At 45.5% G+C, this 22,510-nt stretch overlaps 1 protein-coding gene across 2 annotated transcripts in view; it reads right to left on the minus strand.

The window, feature by feature from the left end:
• ACACB (acetyl-CoA carboxylase beta) overlaps window positions 1-22,510 on the minus strand; it is a 121,706-nt gene that overhangs the window by 84,460 nt on the left and 14,736 nt on the right. Inside the window, exon 2 of one of the 2 annotated variants that reach the window (XM_081252807.1) lies at window positions 13,742-14,397. In XM_081252807.1, the coding sequence (XP_081108933.1) occupies window positions 13,742-14,388 (647 nt within the window). In that variant the 5' untranslated portion in view covers window positions 14,389-14,397. Of the gene's footprint in view, window positions 1-5,050; window positions 5,202-13,741; window positions 14,398-22,510 lie in introns of those variants that run through there. The other variant, XM_081252808.1, reaches the window with a different exon arrangement.

Here is a 22,510-nt window from a genome sequence, read left to right on the forward strand (position 1 = left end):
GGCCTGCAGGAAAGAGCTTTAGCTGAGGTGCCTCTCTGCACGGGAGCCAGTATAAAAGCCCCAGTGTGAGGCCATCAGGCTAGGGCCCTGGCATTGACCAGCTCTTAAAACCCTTACCCTACCATTTCTTTCATAAAACAGGGATGGTCACTGCTCTGAGCTTATGCCCTGATGGAAGTAAAGGCCTTACTATTATCACCCAGCAAGTAAGCAAGAAAGGACATTGCATAGCCCAGGAAAGGTTGATAGCTTTGAACTCATCTTTGGACCCCCCGATAAGTGGACGCTTGGAAATTTCTCAGGCCAACTGCCCCCTCAGTGCCTCCAGAGATGGCCACTTTGGCTGGGCCAGGGGTCAGCAAACTAGGGCCCAAGGGCCAAATCCAGTCTGCCACCTGCTTCTGTACCTCCCACAAACTAATAAAAGTTTTCACATTTTTGAATGGTTGAAAAAGAATCATACCTTGTGACACATGCAAATTATATGAAATTCAAATTTCAGTGTCTGTAAATCATGACTGGAATACACTCAGGCCCATTCAATTACATACTGCCTGTGGGAGCTGGAGCAGTAAAAGGCAGGGCTGAGTAGCTGTGACAGAGACCATACTGTCACAATGCCGAAAATATTTATTATTTGGCCCTTTATGAAAAGTTTGCAGACTTCGGTTTTTCAAAAGCCCCTCAGGAAATTCTAATGTGCACGACATAGGAGTGAGACTACCCACAGATCAACAACCAACATTTCAACATGGGCAGCGGGCCTGGGTCCTGAGCAGGATTCCCTCGGCAGTGACATCATAACGGGATATTGTGGGGCTCACTAAAGACCAGACTCTTCTGCCTTCCGGTCCTCAACTTTATTTCATCCCAACAGAGACTCAAGTCTCTTCTTGAGATGTCCTCCAACCACTCCAACCCACATTCACTTCTCTGTTCTCTGAACTCTGGCCCTGTTTGCACACCAAGAAATGCTGGCCAGCATTTGGGACCTTGCCTTCCTATTATTTCTGGCTCCTTAGTAGATGGTCCAGGTCTTCAGGACAGGATCCCAAATGCCTCTTGACTGCATAGGCCTCTTTTGCAACAGAATTCTGTCATCACTGTTATCAGTTGTGCAAATGTTTGTGCTGACTCAGGACAGCACCCACGGCCCTGAGTGCTGGGCATAAGAACCCTGAAAAGGCCAATTAGGATCAGTCCCACTGACAGATGAGGAAACCAGGGTTCAAAGGGTTGATGGCACTTTTCAAGGCTACAGAGCTCAGAGGCAGAGTGCGGCTGTCTATCTCCATCTTTTTAGCGACTTTAAGCTAAGAGAGGAACCATGCAGTGACCCAATAAAGCATCTTCATATTATTATATATACAGTGATCACATGGTCTGAACTTGACGGGACAATTCCAATTTCGTGCAAGTTCATTCTTTTGGAGTACAGTGGTTTGTGTCGGGGCTTCCCTGATGGCGCAGCAGCTAAGAATCTGCCTACCCATGCAGGGGACAAGGGTTCAAGCCCAGCCCGGGAAGACCTCACATGCCGCAGAGCAACTAAGCCTGCGAGCCACAACTACTAAGCCCGTGCACCACAACTACTGAAGTCCATGCGTCTAGAGACTGTTCTCTGCAACAGAAGAGAAGCCACCACAATGAGAAGCCCGTGCACCACAACGAAGAGTAGCCCCCGCCCGCCACAACTAGAGAAAGCCCGCATGCGACAACAAAGACTCAATGCAGCCAAAAATAAATAAATTAAAATAAATTAAAATAAAAAATAAAGTAGTTTGTGAAAGCTATTCTTTTGGATTAAAGTGTATAATTAAATGTGATTCAAGAGTTATAGGTTAGGGCTTCCCTGGTGGCGCAGTGGTTGAGAGTCCGCCTGCCGATGCAGGGGACACGGGTTCGTGCCCCGGTCCAGGAAGATCCCACATGCCACGGAGCGGCTGGGCCCGTGAGCCATGGCCACTGAGCCTGCGCGTCCGGGGCCTGTGCTCCACAACGGGAGAGGCCACAACAGTGAGAGGCCCGCGTACCGCAATAAAAAAAAAAAAAAAAAAAAAAAGAGCTATAGGTTAAACTTTTTGTGTTAATATTTTTATAGATCAGACAAAAATGTATCCTTTGTAGACCACGTGGCCTGCTTTCGTTCCTGTAAGACTTGAGGGTATTGGCCAGATGGGTTAGATCAGGGCTCCACATGTGGAAGGAATGTGACTACCATGCTCCACAAAAAACTTAGTGCACAAGAATGACTGTGATTCAAATCTGGGACCCCTATCCTTCTGCGGGCCCTTTGCTCAGACATGCTCTGAGCACTCCAAGGAGGGTGCCCCCGAAGGCTCTGTTAGGCTCCTCTGCGGAAAAACCAAAAAACTGGAGGGTCAGCCTCCCTCCTGGTGGGCTGGCCACACATCTGGGTCTCTTGCCCTCTCTGAACCCTGCATCCGAGAAACTAAACAACCACCGAGGCCCTTCTGGCTCCAAGAGTCTTCACTTCCCTGGCACGCTCACCAGCCACAGTAACTAGTTACCAGTCGAGTCCTTTAGTCTTCTGACTAGTCCAACATTAGGAAGGGCTTATATTTTGAAAGAGTCTGTTCAAGCACGTTATGCACGAAAACCTGGCTGCCTGTGAAGAGCCCTTTGGGCAACAGCCGGAGCGGAATCCCCGTTATGCTATCAGCAGCACTGACAGCCTCAGTTTCCTCATCTGTAAAATGGAGATGACAGCACCCACTGAGTGTCCCATGGTGCTGCTGTGAATCTGGCATGAGGTCACACATACGAAGTGTTCAGCCTGGCATCCTGAAAGCACCCCATGAAGGGCAGCAGTTAAGTACTGTTGCTCCCGTGGGCCTTGAATTTGAATTACGAAGAAAACACCTGCTTCCCCCATTAGATCAAGAGTTCCTAGGGACTTCCCTGGTGGTCCAGTGGTTAAGACTCCGTGCTCCCAATGCAGGGGGCCCAGGTTCGATCCCTGGTCGGGGAACGAAGATCCCACAGGCCACAACTAGAGAGGCCCGTGCGCTGCAAAAATGAGCCCACAAGCCACAAAAAAGAGCCCACGAGCTGCAACAAAGACCCAGCACAGCCAAAATAAATAAATTAAAAAAAAAAAAAAGAGTTCCTAAAAGGCAGAGGTCATGTTTCCCAAACATTTTTGTGTCCCTTCCAGATGCAGGCCTTACACTCAGGAGATAGTCAGGTAATGTTTATGGACCAGACGGATACATCCTGGGAAAAGAACAAAGGATAGGGAGAGACTTAGCTACAAGGCTGTTTTTCACTGTGTTAGTTGTAATAACAAAAAGGGAGAAAGAGCCTAAATATCCACTCTCTGTAGGAGATTGTTTATAAATTTTAAAGTGTACCCATTTAAAGGAACACTATGGACCCCTAGAATGCAGCAGGTGGAAAAAGGGTTGGCAAATGCTTTCTGTAAAGGACGGGAAAGTGAATACTTTAGGTTTTAGAGTCCATTCGGTCTCTATTCCACTACTAAATACTGCCCTTGAAGCACAAAAGCAGCCATAGATGATACATAACGTGGCTATGTTTCAATAAAACCTTATTTGTAGACACTGAAATCTGAACTTCATGTAATTTTCACATCTCACTAAATAGTAGACTTCTTTTGATTTTATCAACTGTTTTTTTTCTTTTCTTTTTTTTTTTTTTTTTGGCTGTGCCACGCTGCTTGCAGTATCTTAGTTCCCTGACCAGGAATTGAACCCAGGCCACCACAGTGAAAGCATCCTAACTGCTGGACCGCCAGGAAATTCCCTGATTTTTTTTCAACCATTTAAAAGTTAAAAACTGGGACTTCCCTGGTGGCGCAGTGGTTAAGAATCCACCTGCCAATGCAGCAGACACGGGTTCAATCCCTAGTCTGGGAAGATCCCCCATGCCGTAGAGCAGCTAAGCCCCTGTGCCCAACTACCGAGCCTGTGTTCTAGAGCCCGCGAGCCACAACTACTGAACCTGCGCGCCTAGAGCCCGTGCTCCGCAACAAAGAGAAGCTGCCGCAATGTGAAGCCCGTGCACCACAATGAAGAGTAGCCCCACTTGCAGCAACTAGAGGGAAAAACCTGCGCGAAGCAACAAAGACCCAGCACAGCCAAAAAACATATAAATAAGTAGGTAAGTAAGTTATAAACTATTCTTTGCTCACAGGCCACACAAAAACAGGCTGTGGGCCACAGTGTGCTGAGTCCAGTGGTAGACTACTTAATGCCCAGTGAAAAAGCAAGTTACAACATAGTATGTTTTGTATGATTCGAGTTCATAAATTAAAGCATACCTGCACCAAAAATAAAAAAAGGCTGAAAGACTATACAGCAGCTGTTAATAAAGATCAAATGGAGGGGAGGGGTATGGGTGAGTTTGTTCTTCCTTTTTGCTTATCTATAATTTTCTGAATTTTCAACAACAAACACAGTTAGCATCACTTTAGTAACCTTAAAAAATGCAATAAAATGAAGACCAAAGAAAGAAAGAAACAAACAAACAAACAAAATGAAGCAGGTGGTGCTAAGAAGGGCTCAGGCACAGAAATGCCTACACTTAACCTGCTCAGGAAATAACTGTAAGTGGGATGCCTGCCCAAGGGTACGTGGATTCGCCCCGGGCTTCACGATCACCAGGCTTCAAAACGACCTGCCATCAGGCAACCATCACCTTTATCAAGGCTAAGGGGAGGAGGAGGGGGAAAGCGCGGGCCCCGCCAACCAGCCAACCTTGAGGCACCTGTGCGCTCCCGAGAGCCCTTCTCCAATCAACATCACTGCCAAATCTGGCAACCACCTGCACCGCCAAGACCAGCTAGAGTTTGTGAGGCAGGCTCCATCTCCCCAGCTGCCAAACTGAAGCCGGCCTTTCTTCGGCTGGGGGCGGGGAGTGGGGGTGGGAAGGACTCTGCACGAGTTTATAAAAAGATAACTTGCTGTACACCTGAAACTAACACAACATTGTAAGTCAATTATCCCCCAATAAAAATTTTTTTTAAAAAAGATAACTTAACGGTCACTAAAGTTGAAGCCTTACTTACTTTACTTTGCGATCGGGGAAACAGACTTTGCCCTTGGCGGGACTCATGTTGACCCTCCCGCCGCCCACCAGGCTCCTGCTGGGATGCACAGCATGCACCCCCTACCCCTGTGAAGCAGACCCCTGTCCCGGGGCCCAGCCAGGTAGCGACAGGGAGGTGGAGGCGCGGTCCTAGAGCGCCTCGGGCCGGGCGGCGAACCACCCTGCAGGAGCCCAACTCGGCGCAGGACTTCCTCCATCCCGAAGGGCGTCCTGAGCTCCTGTGTCCGGGGCAGACGCGCCCGCCCAGGCCCCGCCCCGACCAAGCGGACCCCGCCTCCCTAGAGGTCCCGCCCCCTGACCGGGCCCCGCCTCCTGTCCCGGGACAGGACACGGACCCCGCCATCTCCCACACCGGGTCCCGCCTCCCCCCCCACCCCGCCCCGGACCAGCCAGTAGCGCAGCCACCGCTGACCTTGGGCGCCGGGAGAGTGTGGCCCGAGACTTTAAGAAACCTCTTGGCTCCCCAGCTCCCCGGACTGGAGTAGAACAATTCCAGGATGGCATCCCCCCCTACAGACTGGCAGCTGGGAAAAACCTGCAAGCAATTCACGTGCTGGAATACGCACACAATAGGGAAGTGGTGGAAAATATGGGTTATTTAAAATGTGAGTCAGATGTCACCACGGTGCCTGGTAAAAGCCCCCGCAGTCAACTTTTGGTTTCCAAGTTCCGGTTTTTGCTTATTCTTTCACCTATACTTCCAGGGACGCGTCTGCTCCATGCCTCCCCTCCCCCCAGTGAGCTTCTAGCACACACTTGGAACCACCTGGGTCCCCCGCTAAAATGAGGGCCTCCAAGACAGGAAAGACGCAGCTGCCTTGTGACCCTAAGTAAGTTTCCTTCTGATAAGGTATTTACAGAGTGTTCTTCGGTGCCTCTGTCTCATTTAATCGTCGCAGCGATCTTAACTGTTTTATTTCTGTAATACAGATAAGGAAAGAAGACACAGAGATGTCTATCGCCCAACGTGCCACAGCTGGCGACTTGAACCCAGGCATTCTGATTCCAGTTAGAATGAATGAATGAATGCTTCTCCAAGTAGTTATAATAAATAAAAAGGATCCGACACACTGCCTAGCAAGCATTGCAGTAGTAGTAAATGTAGCTTATGTGGATAGCAAACCCGAAAAATTAGAAATAAAATAAATGCAAAGGAATTCTCTTCTAAAGGCACAGCTAGGGCCACACATCCAGGGGGCGCCATCCAGGCGGCCACAAAGTGAACAGTGACCTTTCCCTGGAGTTGCGTAAGCAGGCTTGACTGAGGGCGCTGGTTAGCTGGTTAGTCCTCTAACTATACATTCAACAACATTTCAACAATAATTTTAAAATATATATATTCAATATCTTGTAATAATCTATAACGGAAAAAATATGGCAAAGAGTATATATATGTATATGTATAACTGAATCACTTTGCTGTACACCTGAAACTAACATAATATTGTAAATCAACTATACTTCAACAACAACAAAAATTTTTTTTCATAAATAAAACAGGTGAACAAAATTCTCAGTTCTTCAGAGTTTCTGGAAGCTTCTTCATGGCTTTATCTTTAGTCCCTCCAAAAAGGAAACCTGCTGTAGGCTGTTTGCTTTTTTTTTAAGTTTCAAATAAAAACCCAGAAGTACTCATGACCCAAATGGCTCACACTTCCATGTAACCACCTCAAAACAGGAAAAACAATTAAAATCAGGAAATGAAGGTATTTCAAAACACCCTACCCTACCCAAAGTCAGTTAGGCTCTCCAGCTTACTCAACGTTTTTCTAGATATTTACTCTCTATTGACAAACCCCAATACTCATTGACACTGTGTGGATATTTCAACTTCTCTGCTTTGCATTGTATCCTCTTATCAGAGAGCTTCACCTGCCTCTTCAGTCCCTCTTCCTCTGTGGACACAGGTTGCTACACCTTAAAGGTGTATGCCCGGTGGGGCTTGGAAATAGCCGTGGCCACATATAAGAACTTTGGGAGATGCCCATTCAAATGATGGCAACTGAAGGATGGACTGGGAGTTTGGGATTAGTAGATGCAAACTATTATACATTGAATGGATAAACAACTAGGTCCTACTGTATAGCGCAGGAAACTATAGTCAATATCCTGAGATAAACAACAATGAAAAAGAATGTATAAATATATGTATGAGTCACTTTGCTGTACAGCAGAAATTAACACAACATTGTAAATCAAGTATACTTCAATTTAAAAGAAAAGCAGATGATGGCAACCGAGGCAGCCTCTGGGCTGTCCACTCCCAGCACTGCCGCTCTCATGATCTCTGCACCCTTCTGAGGTAGACACTGATGTTATCCCCCTTCAAGAGAGAAGGAAATTGCAGCGGAGAGGGCATGGGACTGGTCTGAGATCTGAACCCAGGCCTGTCTAACCCTCCACACAAAAGCAAAAGGACTTAGAGCATCCAGTCCAGCCACGGAGAGGGTAGGTGACATCCCCAAGGATGCACAGCTGAAGGCTGCCTGATAAATTGCCTCATCTCCTCACGCTTCCCATTTATAGAAAGAACAAGTTAGGAGGAGGGTGGAGGTACTTTTTCTGGGGCCCAGGTTAGGTGGCAACATCAACACTGGGAGTTTGAAGACCGCTTTCTGATCTGCATCTGCTGAGGGTCTGGGTTTGAATGGCTTAAGGGCCTATGATATCTTGTTGGGAGGCCTCAGACAGACCCCTGCACCTCTCTGGGTTTCAGCTTATCTAGGAAGTGAGATGACTGATTCGCTTTTTCCTCCCCGTAATTTTTATACTGTTTTATTATTAAACATTGTTAAAACTTCTTATAACAATGATATTTACAGCAGAAAGTTAGAAAATGCAGAAGAAAATTTAGATGACTCATAAGTGTACCACACAATTAGACAATTATTACTAGAGTTAGACAATGATTACTAACTATTTGGAGACATTCCTTACAGTCTCTCACACACACACACACACACACACACACACACACACACACACATTTATTAAGGATGAGTATTTTTGTGCTTAACATGCACCAGGGAATATTCTCAGCACATGACATACATGTGCCCACAATCCCTTACCAGAAATTCCCAGGGCCCAATGTATTTTAGAATTTGGAAATTTTTCTAGGAAGGTAAAGCCTTATGTGGCACATTATGGTGTTAATATTTCACCAGCAGAAGGCATAAATATTCACACAAAATGGGACAAGACTATAAATAACTTTGCATCAAGGCAGGTTTTGCTGGTGAGTTCACTGCCAACTTATAAACTTAAGTTTCAGGACTTTACATTTCAGGACTGCAATTGCGTGATCCTGAATGTGTCCCATCCCCCTCGATCCACATATGCACCCCATAGGGTAGGATTATCAGGGTTACACGATAGTAAGAGGCGGCTTTGAACCTGGTGTCTTAGCCCAGGTCCATCGTGTACTAACCACTTTGCTGCTTGTTAAACATGTGGGATTGCCCTGTAACCTTCATTTCACAATATGTGAGCAACTATTTTGCTATTATACATCATGTAATGTTCTCATCAGCTCTGTTCTGAGGGTTGCATGGAAATTCCAACCCTGGGGGACTGTTTCCAAGTCCAAAGAAAGACCAAGTTCCAACTCCTGGTTTGAGATGAACCCAAAAGGAAAGAGACAGGAGGGAAGCCCTAAGCAGATAGCACAGTCGCTGGATCTGTAATCAATCTATAATCGTAGCCAGCCCTTGTCCAGTCGGAAAACGGAAGGGAAGTGTGAGGTTGCATAACTGTATTAAAGGCAGAAGAAACATTTGAAATTGGAGTTTAACCTCAGAACTAGTCTACAAATCACAAGATTTATACAAAAAGGATTTTATGAAAACAGAAATTCTACTGCTGCTAAAGAGGGACAACAAAACTCCTAGTCATCTGTTCATCCATCCATCCATCCACCAACCCATCCGTCCATCCACCCATCCATCCATTTATTCATTCATTCATTCATTCATCCCCAGACTCATTCACGAAGTGTCTTGCTTGCCCCAGAAATTCAGAATTCTATCTTTGGCAGGTTTGGGTTGCTTGTTTCATTCACGCATTTGGTGAGTATTTCTTCAAAGTCTACCACGAACCCACACTAGGCTAGGCAGTGGGGAAAAGCGGAGACCCCAAAAATATGGCCCTGTTTTCATGGAGCTTGTGGTCCAATGCAGGACACAGGTAACAACCAAGTAAACAAAGAAACTAAAGACATGATCTCAAGGGGTGATTAAGTTTTCACAACACATCAGGGTGATCAATCAAGAAACTAGGGGCACGTGGGGAATACTGTAAAGGTGGGCCTTGACTCCCTGAAGATACTTCCACATGGGATTCTCGTGCCAGGTCATCAGAAACAACGAACACGTGCGGGTCCCCTCCATCAGAGGCCCCTGATTCAGGGACTTAGCTAGGGCTGGAAATGTTCTAACGGAAATACCAGGATCTTGGGAAGCAGCAGCAGAACCACCTGAGTTGCCCCTGGTACTAAAATTCAAAATTCTCAACTTTGAAAAGCACATGTATTGGGGGCAAAAGAACTGTGTGCCCTGTGAGCTTTCAGGAGTCTGGTCCAGCCTCCTCATGCTGCAGGTGAGGCATTGGAGGCTCAGAGAGGGGAAGAGGCCCACCCAAGGTCACACAGCACATTGGTCCTCCCTGTGCCCCGTCACCCCACAATGCACCTTCATCTCTATGTCTTGGTGTCTCTGGTTTATAAAATCCAAGATCCTTCTACCCCTCCCCCAGTCCTTTGCTGGGACAAGGCAGGAAAAATGATTCACCTACAATGCTAACTTTTATGCAATGAAGATACAAGGGCAGAAAATTCACTTCCTGCTTTGGCCCACAGCCATATGCAAAGATAGGCCCTCGGTTAAGTATCGTTTACCTTTATAAATTTGCCAGTCCAGAAAAACTGTTTTTTTAAGAACAAACCAGCAAAGACCCCTCAAAATAGTAGTGGAAGACAGGGAGTAGAAACTTGGGAGTCTTCCCCCCCGCCCTACCATTTTAATCTACCATTTATTAAGTGCTTTATTCTCTTGCTAAGCACCTTAGAAATATGAGTTGATTTAATCTTCAGAACTTTCTCGGAATCCAAGACTCAGGAGAAAATACTAATGTAACATTTATTATTTTGGCCAGCCTATTCGCTTGATAAGTTCTTAATTAGCACCAGTAGGAAGAATTCACACAGTTGTTTCCTTTTTTTCAATTAGGGCTGGGTCTGTGCCATCCAAGACAACAGCCACCAGCCACATGAGGCTATTTAAATTTAAATTAATTAAAACTTAAATTTAAAATTCAGTTCTGGGAATTCCCTGGCAGTCCAGTGGTTAGGACTCTGCACTTTCATTGCTGAGGACGCGGGTTCGATCCCTGGTCAGGGAACTAAGATCCCACAAGCTATGCAGTGCAGCCAAAGACAAACAAATAAATAAATAAATAAATAAAATTCAGCTCTTTAGTCACACTAGCCACATATCAAGTGCTCAGTAGTCACATATGATGAGTGGCTGCCATATTGAACAGCAGAGTTCTAGAACATTCCATTCTGGAACATCCCAATGTGGCAGAAAGTTCTGTTGGACTGCTCTGTTCTGGCTTGAAAGTTGCCTCTTCCAAGAGCTCTTCCCTGACCTGACCACATCTTTCTAAAACAGATCCCCACAGGTATTTCTTCTGTAGCCTGTTTCCTTCCTGGCATTGAACAAACTTGGAAACTATCTTATCAGTTTATCTGTTTATTTGTACATTTCCTATCTCCCTGCTAGGACTCTCCATCTTGTTTCCTGCTGGAGCCAGTGTGGTAAATGTATCTCACCATTCCTCCTCCTTAGATGCCACTTAGCAACCCCTCATTGGACATCCACGTCTAACATAATCTCTGATGCTTTTTCATTTGGGTGAATTGGTTTAATAAACTGTTTTTCCCTAATCCCTGCTGAAACCGTCATAATGAGGGAAAGAAGGGTCTGGAAGGGAGAGAATGTTGGAGATTACTGGAGAACACACTGTGACACAGTGGAATGAATCCTGCTGTCCAACAGACCCGGTCTTGAAACTTGGCTCTCCCACTTCCTAGCTGCATGATCTTAGAAAAGGTACTTTGCCTCTTTTTTTTTTAACCATTTTTTAAAATTGAAGTACAGTAGATTTACAGTGTCATGTTAGTTTCAGGTGTACAGCAAAGTGATTCAGTTATATATATATATATATATATATATATATATATACACACACACACACATATATATATATACACACACATATATATATATACACACACACATATATATATATATATTCTTTTTCAGATTCTTTTCCATTATACGTTATTACAATATACTGAGTATCATTCCCTGTGCTATACAGTAGGTCCTTGCTGTTTATCTGTTTTATATATAGTAGTATGTGTATGTTAATCTCAAACTCCTAATTAATATCCCCCCCGCTATCCCCTTTGGTAGCCATAAGTTTGTTTTCTATGTGTGTGAGTCTGTTTCTCTTTTGTAAATAAGTTCATTTCTATCATTTTTTTAGATTCCACATGTAAGTGATATCATATGATATTTGTCTTTTTCTGTCTTACTTCACTTAATATGATAATCTCTAGGTCCATCCATGTTGCTGCAAATGGCATTATTTCATTATTTTTTAAAGCTGAGTAGTATTTATTTCACCTCTCGGAGCCTCAGTTTTCTCATCTGTAAAATAGGGATCCACCACCAGCCTTGTACCATTGTTATAAAGGATACATGGGTAATTTATATAAACTGTAGGTAGAAGAGGGGTAGGTAGAAGTGGGGAAGCTCTGGGTGAATTCGAGTGCTGGGTGAAGTGGGTGCTGGTGGGAAAGGAGCTGGGGAGGAGTTTACTGCTTATTGAGCACCTACTGTATCCCAAACTCTGTGCGTACTTTATAAACATTATCCGATTTAATCCTTCAAAATTTTACAGATGAGGGACCGGGGCCAGGAGAGGCGATGTGCCACGCCCAAGGTCACACAGTGCGGGGTGGCAGAGCCAGGGTGGAACTCAACCCTGAAGTCTGACTGTTCCGTTAACCCTTCCAGAAACTCAAAACGGTCTTCCCCTAAAGATCATCAGTATAGGGAATATGTGCATTTTTCTCTTTTCTCTATCTCCAAATTCCAGTAACCAGGGTTAAAAATGTTCCAGTAACCATGCTCACCGGGAACATGGTGCCTATGTAAGAGCCCATGTCCTAGTCCAGCTTTTCCTCATTTTAGCAGAGAGCGTGCAAGAGCTGCTTAAAAGAAGAGCCAACAGGATTCCACTCCCAGGGCAGAAGAACATACTGGCAGCAGGAAGAAACACTAGAACACAGCAGAGGTTCTTTCCGGCTGGCAAAGTCATGGTTGGTGGCTCTTTTGTACTCTCTGCTCTCCCATATTTTCCATGTTTTCTACCTGGAATTACCGTATTCCATTTGCAATTTGGGAGTTGGGGGTGGCAAAGTCTGATAACAAGAACAACAGAAATGAAGCCACTGACTACACTCCCGGGGCAGTCCCACGTGTGATGGACCTGTAGGTATTTGTTTTCAACAATCAGTTTGATGGATGTGTAATAGTATTTGAATTTCTGCCCTTTTTTTTTTGGCCATGCCGCATGGCTTGTGGGATCTTAGTTTCTTTTTTTTTTTTTTTTTTTTTTTTTGCTGTACGCGGGCCTCTCACTGCTGTGGCCTCTCCCGCTGTGGAGCACCGGCTCCAGACGTGCAGGCTCAGCGGCCACGGCTCACGGGCCCAACTGCTCCACGGCATGTGGGATCTTCGCGGACCGGGGCACAAACCCGTGTCCCCTGCATTGGCAGGCGGACTCTCAACCACTGCGCCACCAGGGAAGCCCGGATCTTAGTTTCTTGACCAGGGATTGAACCCAGGCCCTCAGCAGTGAGAGTGCAGAGTCTTAACCACTGGAGAGCCAGGGAATTCCCTTGAATTTTTGCTTCTAAGGCATCACTGGGGGAAGGCACGTTTTACAGTTGTTATTTACCTATTGGATGAATGAACAAATGAACGAACAAGTAAATGAATGTCTCATCAGGAGTCAGGGAAACTGTCCCTCCCTTTGGGTTCCCATCATCGCTTTGGCTCTTGCCAATCTGAGCTCATTCTGCTTAAATTATAACTAGTTGTTGCATACAAGGTCATCCTCCCCAACCAGACCGCGATCTTCTAGAAAGCCAGTTTCCTGGCCTGGGGCCCTGTACACGCAGTAGATGCTCAATAAATTTTTTTTTTTTTTTGGTGGTACGCGGGCCTCTCACTGTTGTGGCCTCTCCCGTTGCGGAGCACAGGCTCCGGATGCGCAGGCTCAGCGGCCATGGCTCACGGGCCCAGCCGCTCTGCGGCATGTGGGATCTTCCCGGACCGGGGCACGAACCCGTGTCCCCTGCATCGGCAGGTGGACTCTCAACCACTGCGCCACCAGGGGAGCCCTCAATAAATGATTTTGATAGGAGGGAAGGAAGGAAGCAGGGAGGCTCATGTCTTCTGCTTGTCACATAGCTACCCTCAAAGCATTGGCATGAGCGGGTAGCTTGGCTGAGCAGGGAAGGGTGTGGACCCCACCCTAACTCTGCGCCTCCTGGTTATGAGGACAGAGGGTACGTTACCTTATAGTGGGGACAGGGGTCTCAGTCTCGCCTGCGGTCTGAGCAGCCTCCAGGGACAGGGTCCCCAGGCTGGCTCGGCTGCCCTTCCGGGAAGATTCTCTGAACAAGCCAGTGCCAGAGTCCTCATCGGAAGAGTTGTCATCAAAAGAGCCCAGGATGAAGTTGGTCATCAGTTGCTTCTTGATGTGTGCCCGCTTCCTGTCTTCTTTGGAGAGGGTTCTGGCTCGCTGGCCCTGGGGTCTGGCTAGCACGGACAGGCCATTGGTATTTGGGGTCTCCAGGCCTTCAGTCTCTGTCCCGTTGGCTTGGCGTGCTGGGAAGGCATCATCAGAGGAAAGGGGGTTTCCTTGGGGATTCTGCAGCAGGGGTGGCTGGGAGTTTCTTTGCTGGCAGGTGTCTTCGGGACCTTTGTGGGAGGCTGGCTCAGTCTGGTCAGGGGTCTCTGGCAGAGAGCTGCTGCTGCAGTTTTCCTGCAGTGGCTCCCTGGAGCTGTCTGAGGCTGGAAGAGGCTCCTGACTTGCAATGAAGTTCACCTTCAATTTACTCTTGGTGACTTGCTTGGAGTCCGTCATTTTCCCCCAGCTTTTTAACCAGAAAAAGGTCAGGCAGGAGAAAATCAGATAAGATAGAAGAAGAAGCAGGATCATTCAGAAAATCTGTAAGGGAACAAGAGAGACGTTTTAGGATTTATGTAATTGTGTTATCTAGCTCTTAAAGGAGGTGGTGGTGAGAGCCAGTTAAGGTTCTGTGTGTTCGGCTGAGAGGGCTGGAGGGGAGAAGCACTAGACGGGGAGCAGAGAAGGGGTGCTCCTGCCGGCTTACATGCTCTGTGGTCTGGGACATGTTTCTTTTTTTTTTTTAAGATTTTTTTTTGATGTGGACCATTTTCAAAGTCTTTATTGAATTTGTTACTATATTGTTTCTGTTTCATGTTTTGGTTTTATGGCCACGAGGCATGTGGGACCTCAGCTCCCCGACCAGGGATCAAACCTGCACCCCCTTCATTGGAAGGAAAAGTCTTAACCACTGGACTGCCAGGGAAGTCCCTGGGACATGTTTCTTAACCTCTCTGGATCTCAGTTTCCCACCTCTAAATAAACTAACACACACTCACCATAAATCATAAACATGCATGTGAGAGAGAACTAAATGAGATCAGGTACACTAAAAGACTCTGTTACAGCATCATTAATCATAATTTCCCCAGAGCGGAAACACTCTAAATGCCCAATAACTGATGAATGGATAGACAAGATGGGGTCTATCCATACAGTGGAACATTGTTCAGCCACAAAAAGGAATGAACCACTGGTACATGCTACAACATGGATGAATTTGAAAACACCATTCCAAGTGAAAGAAGCCAGTCCCAAAAGACCACATATTGTATGATTCCATGAATTTAGATAACATGCCCAGATTAGGCAAATTCATAGAGATGGAAACATCAGTGGTTGCCTGGGGCTAATGGGCTGGGGGTGAAAGCTAAAGGGTACAAGGTTTCTGTTTGGAGTGATGAAAATGTTCCAAAACTGATTGTGGTGATGGTTGTACAACTCTTTGAATAGACTAAAAACCATTGAATTTTGCGCTTTACGTGAGTCAAACAGTATATGAGTTATATCTCAACAAAGCTTATCTTAAAAAAAGACTTCATTATATTGCAATCTGTAGATGAAAAGGATTGTTGGCTTCTATGATCATCATCTTCATCACTACCAGGATCATCAGCATCACTGTATTATTATCACAACCATCATCATGGTCTTGGAAAGAGGAATGGGTATCTTGTCGTATTTTCTTTATAGCGCTAGTACACCTGATGCAGGTATGCTCATATCTAGAATGAAAGTTCAGCAAGACCAAGGAGGGTCTGTTCTGTTCCAGGGTCTAAAACAGTGCCTGGTACAGAGTGAGAGCTTAACAATGGACAAAAATTCATTTTGTTGAATACATAAATTCAGATATTCTGATTTCTAACCCATGCCTGTGACCATCACACTAACTCTACCCTATTAATGAATAGATAATTATTATTTGCAGGAAATAGTTTAAAAAGCAAACAAACGAAAACGCAACCTGAATGTATTGAGATTTCTGACCCAATTTTGCCATAATTATCCAGTAGAAGCATTAAAAAAGTGGGACCAGGGCTTCCCTGGTGGCGCAGTGGTTAAGAATCCACCTGCCAATGCAGAGGACACCGGTTTGAGTCCTGGTCTGGGAAGATCCCACATGCCACGGAGCACCTAAGCTCGTGCACCACAACTACTAAGCCTGCGCTCTAGAGCCCACGTGCCACAACTACTGAAGCCCACGCGCTCTAAAGCCCGTGCTCCGCAACAAGAGAAGCCACCGCAATGAGAAGGCTGCGCACTACAACAAAGAGTAGCCCCCACTCACCACAACTAGAGAAAACCCGCGCGCAGCAGCGAAGACCCAATGCAGCCAAAAATAAATTAATTAATTAACTTTTTAAAAAAAGGAGGACCACAAAACTCAAGCTTATCACTTTAGTATCTAAAAGGCATTTTCTTTTTATTTATTTATCTATTTATTTAGTTGCACCGGGTCTTAGTTACAGCAGGCGGGCTCCTTAGTTGTGGCATGCAAACTCTTAGTTCCAGCATGCGAACTCTTAGTTGAGGCATGCACGTGGGATCTAGTTCCCTGACCAGGGATCGAACCCAGGCCCTCTGTATTGGGAACACAGAGTCTTAACCACTGTGCCACCAGGGAAGTCCTGCATTTTCTTTTTAAATTTCAACACAACACTCTTAAGGGAAATGGAAAAGTTCTCAAGATGTCCCAGAACTACATGATCCAAGCAATTCTTGCACAGTTTGGGCTACAGAATTTGCTGAAATGTTGTCAGGGGTATTTTCTAGGTAATACACAGGGTCAGGAGAGTTTTTTCTTTTAAGATCATCAAGTTTCCTTTTTAAAAAAAGTCAGTCAAGGGGTTGTTCAATATCAATGAACAAACCACATTAATAGAACAAAGGGTCAGGAGATTTTTTTCTTTTAGGATCATCAAGTTTCCTTTTAAAAAAAAGTCAAGGGGTTGTTCAATATCAATGAACAAACCACATTACTAGAACAAAGGGAAAAAACACATGATCCTCTCAATGAACACAGAAAAAGCATTTGACAAAAATCCAACACCCTTGAGAATTCCCTGGTGGACCAGTGGTTAGGAATCTGCGGTTTCACAGCCAAGGGCCCGGGTTCAATCCCTGGTTGGGGAACTAAGGTCTCACAAGCTGCACGGCACAGCCAAAAAAAAGATCCAACAACCATTAATAACAACATTCAGAAAAGTAGGAATAGGAAAGAACTTCAACAGAATAAGGCACATTAATGAAGAAAAACCACAGAAAATATATACTCAATGTTGAAAGATGGGAAGCTTTCCCCTAAGATCTGGAACAAGACAAGGATGCCCACTTCCACCACTGCTATTCAACATCATACTGAAAGTCCTAGACAGAGCAATTAAACAAGAAAAAGAAATAAAACGCATCCAAATTGAAAAGACATAAAACCATTTCTATTCACAGGTGACATGATCCTATATATAGAAAATCCTAAAGGACCACCAAAAAACACTAATAGAGGTAATAAATTAAGCAGTTGGTGGCTACAAGATCAATATGCAAAAATCAGTTGTGTTTCTATACACCAACAATGAACAATCTGAAAAGGAAATTAAGAAAATAACTCCATTTATAATCACATCCAGGAGAATAAAATATCTAGGAATAAATTTAATCGAGAAGGTGAAAGACCTATAGACTGAAAACTATGAAACATTGCTGGAAGAAATTAAAGAAGACCTAAATAAATGGCAAGACATCCCATCCTCATGGATTGGAAGACTTACTATTGTTAAGATGGCCACGCTACCCAAAGCAATCTACAGATTCATATGGAACTGCAAGGGGCCCCAAATAGCCAAAGCAATGTTAAAAAAGCAAAACAAATTAGAGGACTCACACTTTCCAATTTCAAAATTTACTACAAAACTATAGTCAGACAGGAATAAAGACACAGACCTACTAGAGAATGGACTTGAGGATATGGGGAGGGGGAAGGGTAAGCTGTGACAAAGCGAAAGAGCGGCATGGACATATATACACTACCAAACGTAAGGTAGATAGCTAGTGGGAAGCAGCCGCATAGCACAGGGAGATCAGCTCGGTGCTTTGTGACCGCCTGGAGGGGTGGGATAGGGAGGGTGGGAGGGAGACGCAAAAGGGAGGGGATATGGGAACATATGTATATGTATAACTGATTAAATTTGTTATAAAGCAGAAAAAAAAAGAAAAAAAAACTATAGTCAGTGTGCTATTAGAATAAAGACAGACATATAGACAAATGGAATAGAATTGAGAGTCCAAAAGTAAACTCATACATCTATGACCAATTGATTTTTGACAAAGGTATTAAGACCGTTCAATGGGGAAAGAATAGTCTCTTCAACATATGGGTCCGGGACAACTGATTTCCACGTACAAAAAAATGAAGATGGACTCCTAACTTATACCATACACCAAAATTAACTCAAAATGGATCAACGACCTAAATACAAGAGCTAAAACCATAAAACCCTTAGAAGAAAACATAGGGGTGAATCTTCATGACCTTGGAGTTGGCAATGGATTCTTAGATATGACACCAAAAGCATGAGCAACAAAATTAAAAATAGATAAATCAGACTCATCAAAATTAAAAACTTCTGTGCACCAAAGGGCATTATCAAGAAAGTGAAAAAACAATGTACAGAATGGGAGCAGATTTTTACAAACCATATATCTGGTAAGGGCCTAGTATCCAGAACACATAAAGAACTCTTACAATTCAGCAACCAAAAGACAGACAACCTGATTTTAAAACGAGCAAAGAACTTGAATCGAAATTTCTCCAAAGAAGATATACAAAGAGCTCATGAAAACATGAATCCTTAGTAATTATGGAAATGCAAATCAAAACTACAATGTACCACTTCACACCCACTAGGATGAAAGAAGGAAGGGAGGGAGGGAGGGAGGGAGGGAGGGAGGAAGGAAGGAAGGAAGGAAGAAAAAGAAAGAGGGAGGGAGGGGGAGGGAGGGAAGAAGGGAGAAAGAAAGGAGGAAAGACAATATCAAGTGTTGGTGAGGATGTGGAGAAGTTGTAAGTTACTAGGGGGAATGTAAAATTCAACTGCTATGGAAAACGGTTTGGTGGTTCCTCAAAAAGTTAAACATTGAATTACTATACAACCCAGGAATTTTACTCCTAGGCATATCCCAAAAGAATTGAAAACAAGGACAAACAAATACATAAACGCACATGTTCCCAGCGGCACCCCAACTTTCTGATGCTCAAGCCTTGTTCCTACTCCTGGGTTTCTCAGTCAGTGCACTACTGACATTTGGGGCTGGATACCTCTTTGTGGTGGGGACTGTCCTGTGCATTGTTGGATATCGAGCAGCATCCCTGGCCTCTACCCACTTGATGCCAGTAGCACCCTCCTCCCTCTCAGGTGTGACAACCAAAACTATCTCCAGACATTGACAAATGTCCCTGGGGGGTAAAATTGCCCTCATGTGAGAACCACTGGTCTTAACTCCTACACCTATGCACTCCTTCCCCCCTGCTTCTAGATTGTGAGACAGGAGCTTCTGGGGAAAAGGTGTATTTCTTACTCATCTCTTGCATACAGTAAGTTCTCAAGACAAGTTTAAAAAGCACCAGCAAGAAAGGTCAGAGTCCTGAAATTACTGACTCACACGTGTTCTCTGGTAATTGGCAGATGGCATTGCCAAAAATGGTGCAAAGGCTATCCTGGCTTTACTGGAGGCTCGACAGCTTAAAGCCCTATATCCTCCCCAAGCAGGAGGTTATGGCATTGCATAAAGGTCATTCAAGACTGTGCCCACTGGCCACTCCCCCCTCACACCCTCTGCTGGCCACATGGGCCAAGTGCTTTCACAGCTCCACTGCCCACCCACTCCAAGTCACCCAGTGGGTACAGACCTCCACTGTGGAAACAGCCTGTTCACTGGTCTTCCCTGGCCAACTCAGAGACCTTTGGAAACAAAGACCAATTGTCACTCATTTCTGGATCCTTGTGCCCAGGCTAGTAGTGCTTGGTGCATGGTACGTGCTCAAAAAGTATGTACCGAATGAATGATAAATCCATGCACACGCACTGAGCACCAACAGATGGCTTAAGGCAGGCAGGAATTTTGGTTTCAGGATCTCATTTCTGAAGGTGCATTCAGGAACACCAGGGGATCAAGCTGGGTGTCTCCATGGCAGTTCTGAAGTAGAGTGCCAGGCAGAAGACCTCATACAAATGTGGCCAACTTTAGGTACACTTTAAATGTACACATTGGAAATTCTGAGAAATAAGAAACACTAAGTGCATTACATTGAAATGCTGAGCTTCCCCCTACCCCAAATAGAAAAATACTTGAGTTATTGCTGAGGAAATAAAAGAGAAAAAATATGCTACAATGGTTTGGAGTTTAGGAGCCCCGAGAATGAATACTTTACGTTGATTTCCATTGGAAAACCAATCAAACTATGCGGTTTTGCATAACACAAGCACTTTGGGAACTTGCTGGCTGGTTGAATGGATGGTGGATGGGGACTGTGGGTGGAAGGATAGATAGGTGGTGCTTGGAGAGGGGTTGAGTGGATGGCCAGATGGGCAAGATGGCGAGACACATGCATGGTAAGCAATTGAGGGTTGGTGGGTGAAGTTGCCAAGCTCTAAATTGGAAGTTCTAATGAATGGAGGGACCGGCAATTCTCCCCAGTTCAGCCCCCTCCCTCACTTGGCAAATCCTTTATGATCTGCTGTTATTCTGATAGGAGCCAGTGGGTCAAACATCCCAAACCTACCTTGCAGAGGTTACCCGCACAAAAAACCTCAGGGTCTTTCCCTTTTCTTGGAAGTGTGATGATGGGGGACTCACAGGTCACTACATGAGAACTTTTCCCAAGTAAGTACATAGAGACAAATGGGGAACTCTCTGAGAAAGCTCCCAAAGAAACCCTCTGAGCCTCAGTTTCCTCGCCTGTAAAATGGGGATGCTGAGTCTTGCCCCCTTTACCTGTCTCACAGTTGCTCTTTGAATAACCTACATAGCATTTGTGTCAATGCTATCAGAAGCATCAAAAAGCCGCCAAGCATGTACAGTGCCTTCAAGCTTCCAATACTCAGAACAACTTGGTGGATCTTACGATTGCTATGGTCTTTATTACAGTCCCATTTTACAGTTCGGTAAACTGTAGTTCAGAGAAGTTCGGTTCCTTGAGTTTGCTCACATCCAGGCCCAGTGCTCATACCTTTCCCACTGCTCCACCATTGAAACTGGATATACATAAATTCCATAAAGCGGAGGGTGTTCCCACAAGCACCTGGATACGACCCTAAAATCAGATACCTGGCTGTGTACCTGGAGGGTGGAGCCAGATGTGCACAGCGGTCTAGAAGGAGAACTGTGCGTGTGGTTCAAATCCATGGGCAGTCAGGGCCAGAGAAGTCCTTCCAGTGAACCCTTGTGGACACGCCATGCCGAGCTGCTGCCCTTTGCTGAAACAACCCAGCTGACCTGAAAACCCAGCGAGGGCCGAAGCTATTTTTATTTGTTGCAAACCGAACTCAAGCAACAGCTGCCTGGTGCCAGAGCAGTCGTGGCCCTGACCATAACAAATGCAGGAAACTGCTCGCTTCCAACAGGTGCTGGCTGGCAGCGAAGCAAGGGCTGGAGAGGGAGGGGGGTCGGGAGTTTGTTCTCCAGCCACCCGCCTCCAACACAGCCACCCATACCTGGCCTGGCCTTTAAGGGACAGAGGAGGGCAGAATGTCAGCATTAAACCAGCCGTCCTGTTCCCCACTCGGATGTTTCCTCCCACCAAGATGAACTCCCGATTGCTCGCTGCCACTTACCGCCACTGTGGCCACGGCCACCGGCTCCACTCTCATGTGGGTCTGACAGGCTCCCACGGGGTGCCTGAGGGAACTGGGGCCGTGAAGTGTCACCTTTCAGCAGGAGGCTGGTGTCATGCATCAGTCCATGGGGAGGAGTTTGGACCAGCTCATGCTGGACACGAGTGAGTTTTCCCCCAAGTCAGGCGTCCTTATCTGTCATCCACAAATATAAGCCATTTGCCGAGGTCCTCGCCCTTCCCCCTCCCCCAGCTTCAAGCTCAAGTACTTAAGAGGCTGTGTATACTCTCTGTCCCACAGGGCCACCTCCCTCTGGCTTGCCACACTCCTGGACTTAGAGCCTACTTAGCTGCTCCTGTGGTCAGCCACCCCCTTACCCAACGCTGAGCCTCTAGAGTTTGTTTGTTTTTAAACATCTTTATTAGAGTGTAATTGCTTTACAGTGGTGTATTAGTTTTTGCTTTATAACAAAGTGAATCAGCTATACGCATACATATGTCCCCATATCCCCTCCCTCTTGCCTCTCCCTCCGACCCTCCCTACCCCACCCCTCTAGGTGGTCACAAGGCACTGTGCTGATCTCCCTGTGCTATACATGGAGTTTTAAACACTCTATGAGTTTTAAACAGTCCCATAATCACGCCAGCCTCCTGTTCCCATGTGTTCATCTGTAAGACACCTGCTAGAATGGGAGCATGAGTCCCAGCAGAACCTGGGTTTGGCCAAGGTGATACTGATGGAAAGAGAAGCAAAAGCATCAGGACGAAGTTCGAGGGCCTCTGGCTGGCAGGCGATGGTGCAACAACGGTTTGCAAATTCAGAGA

This window comes from Mesoplodon bidens, assembly GCF_964165515.1.
Source record: "Mesoplodon bidens genome assembly, chromosome: 13".
NCBI lineage: Eukaryota > Metazoa > Chordata > Mammalia > Artiodactyla > Ziphiidae > Mesoplodon > Mesoplodon bidens.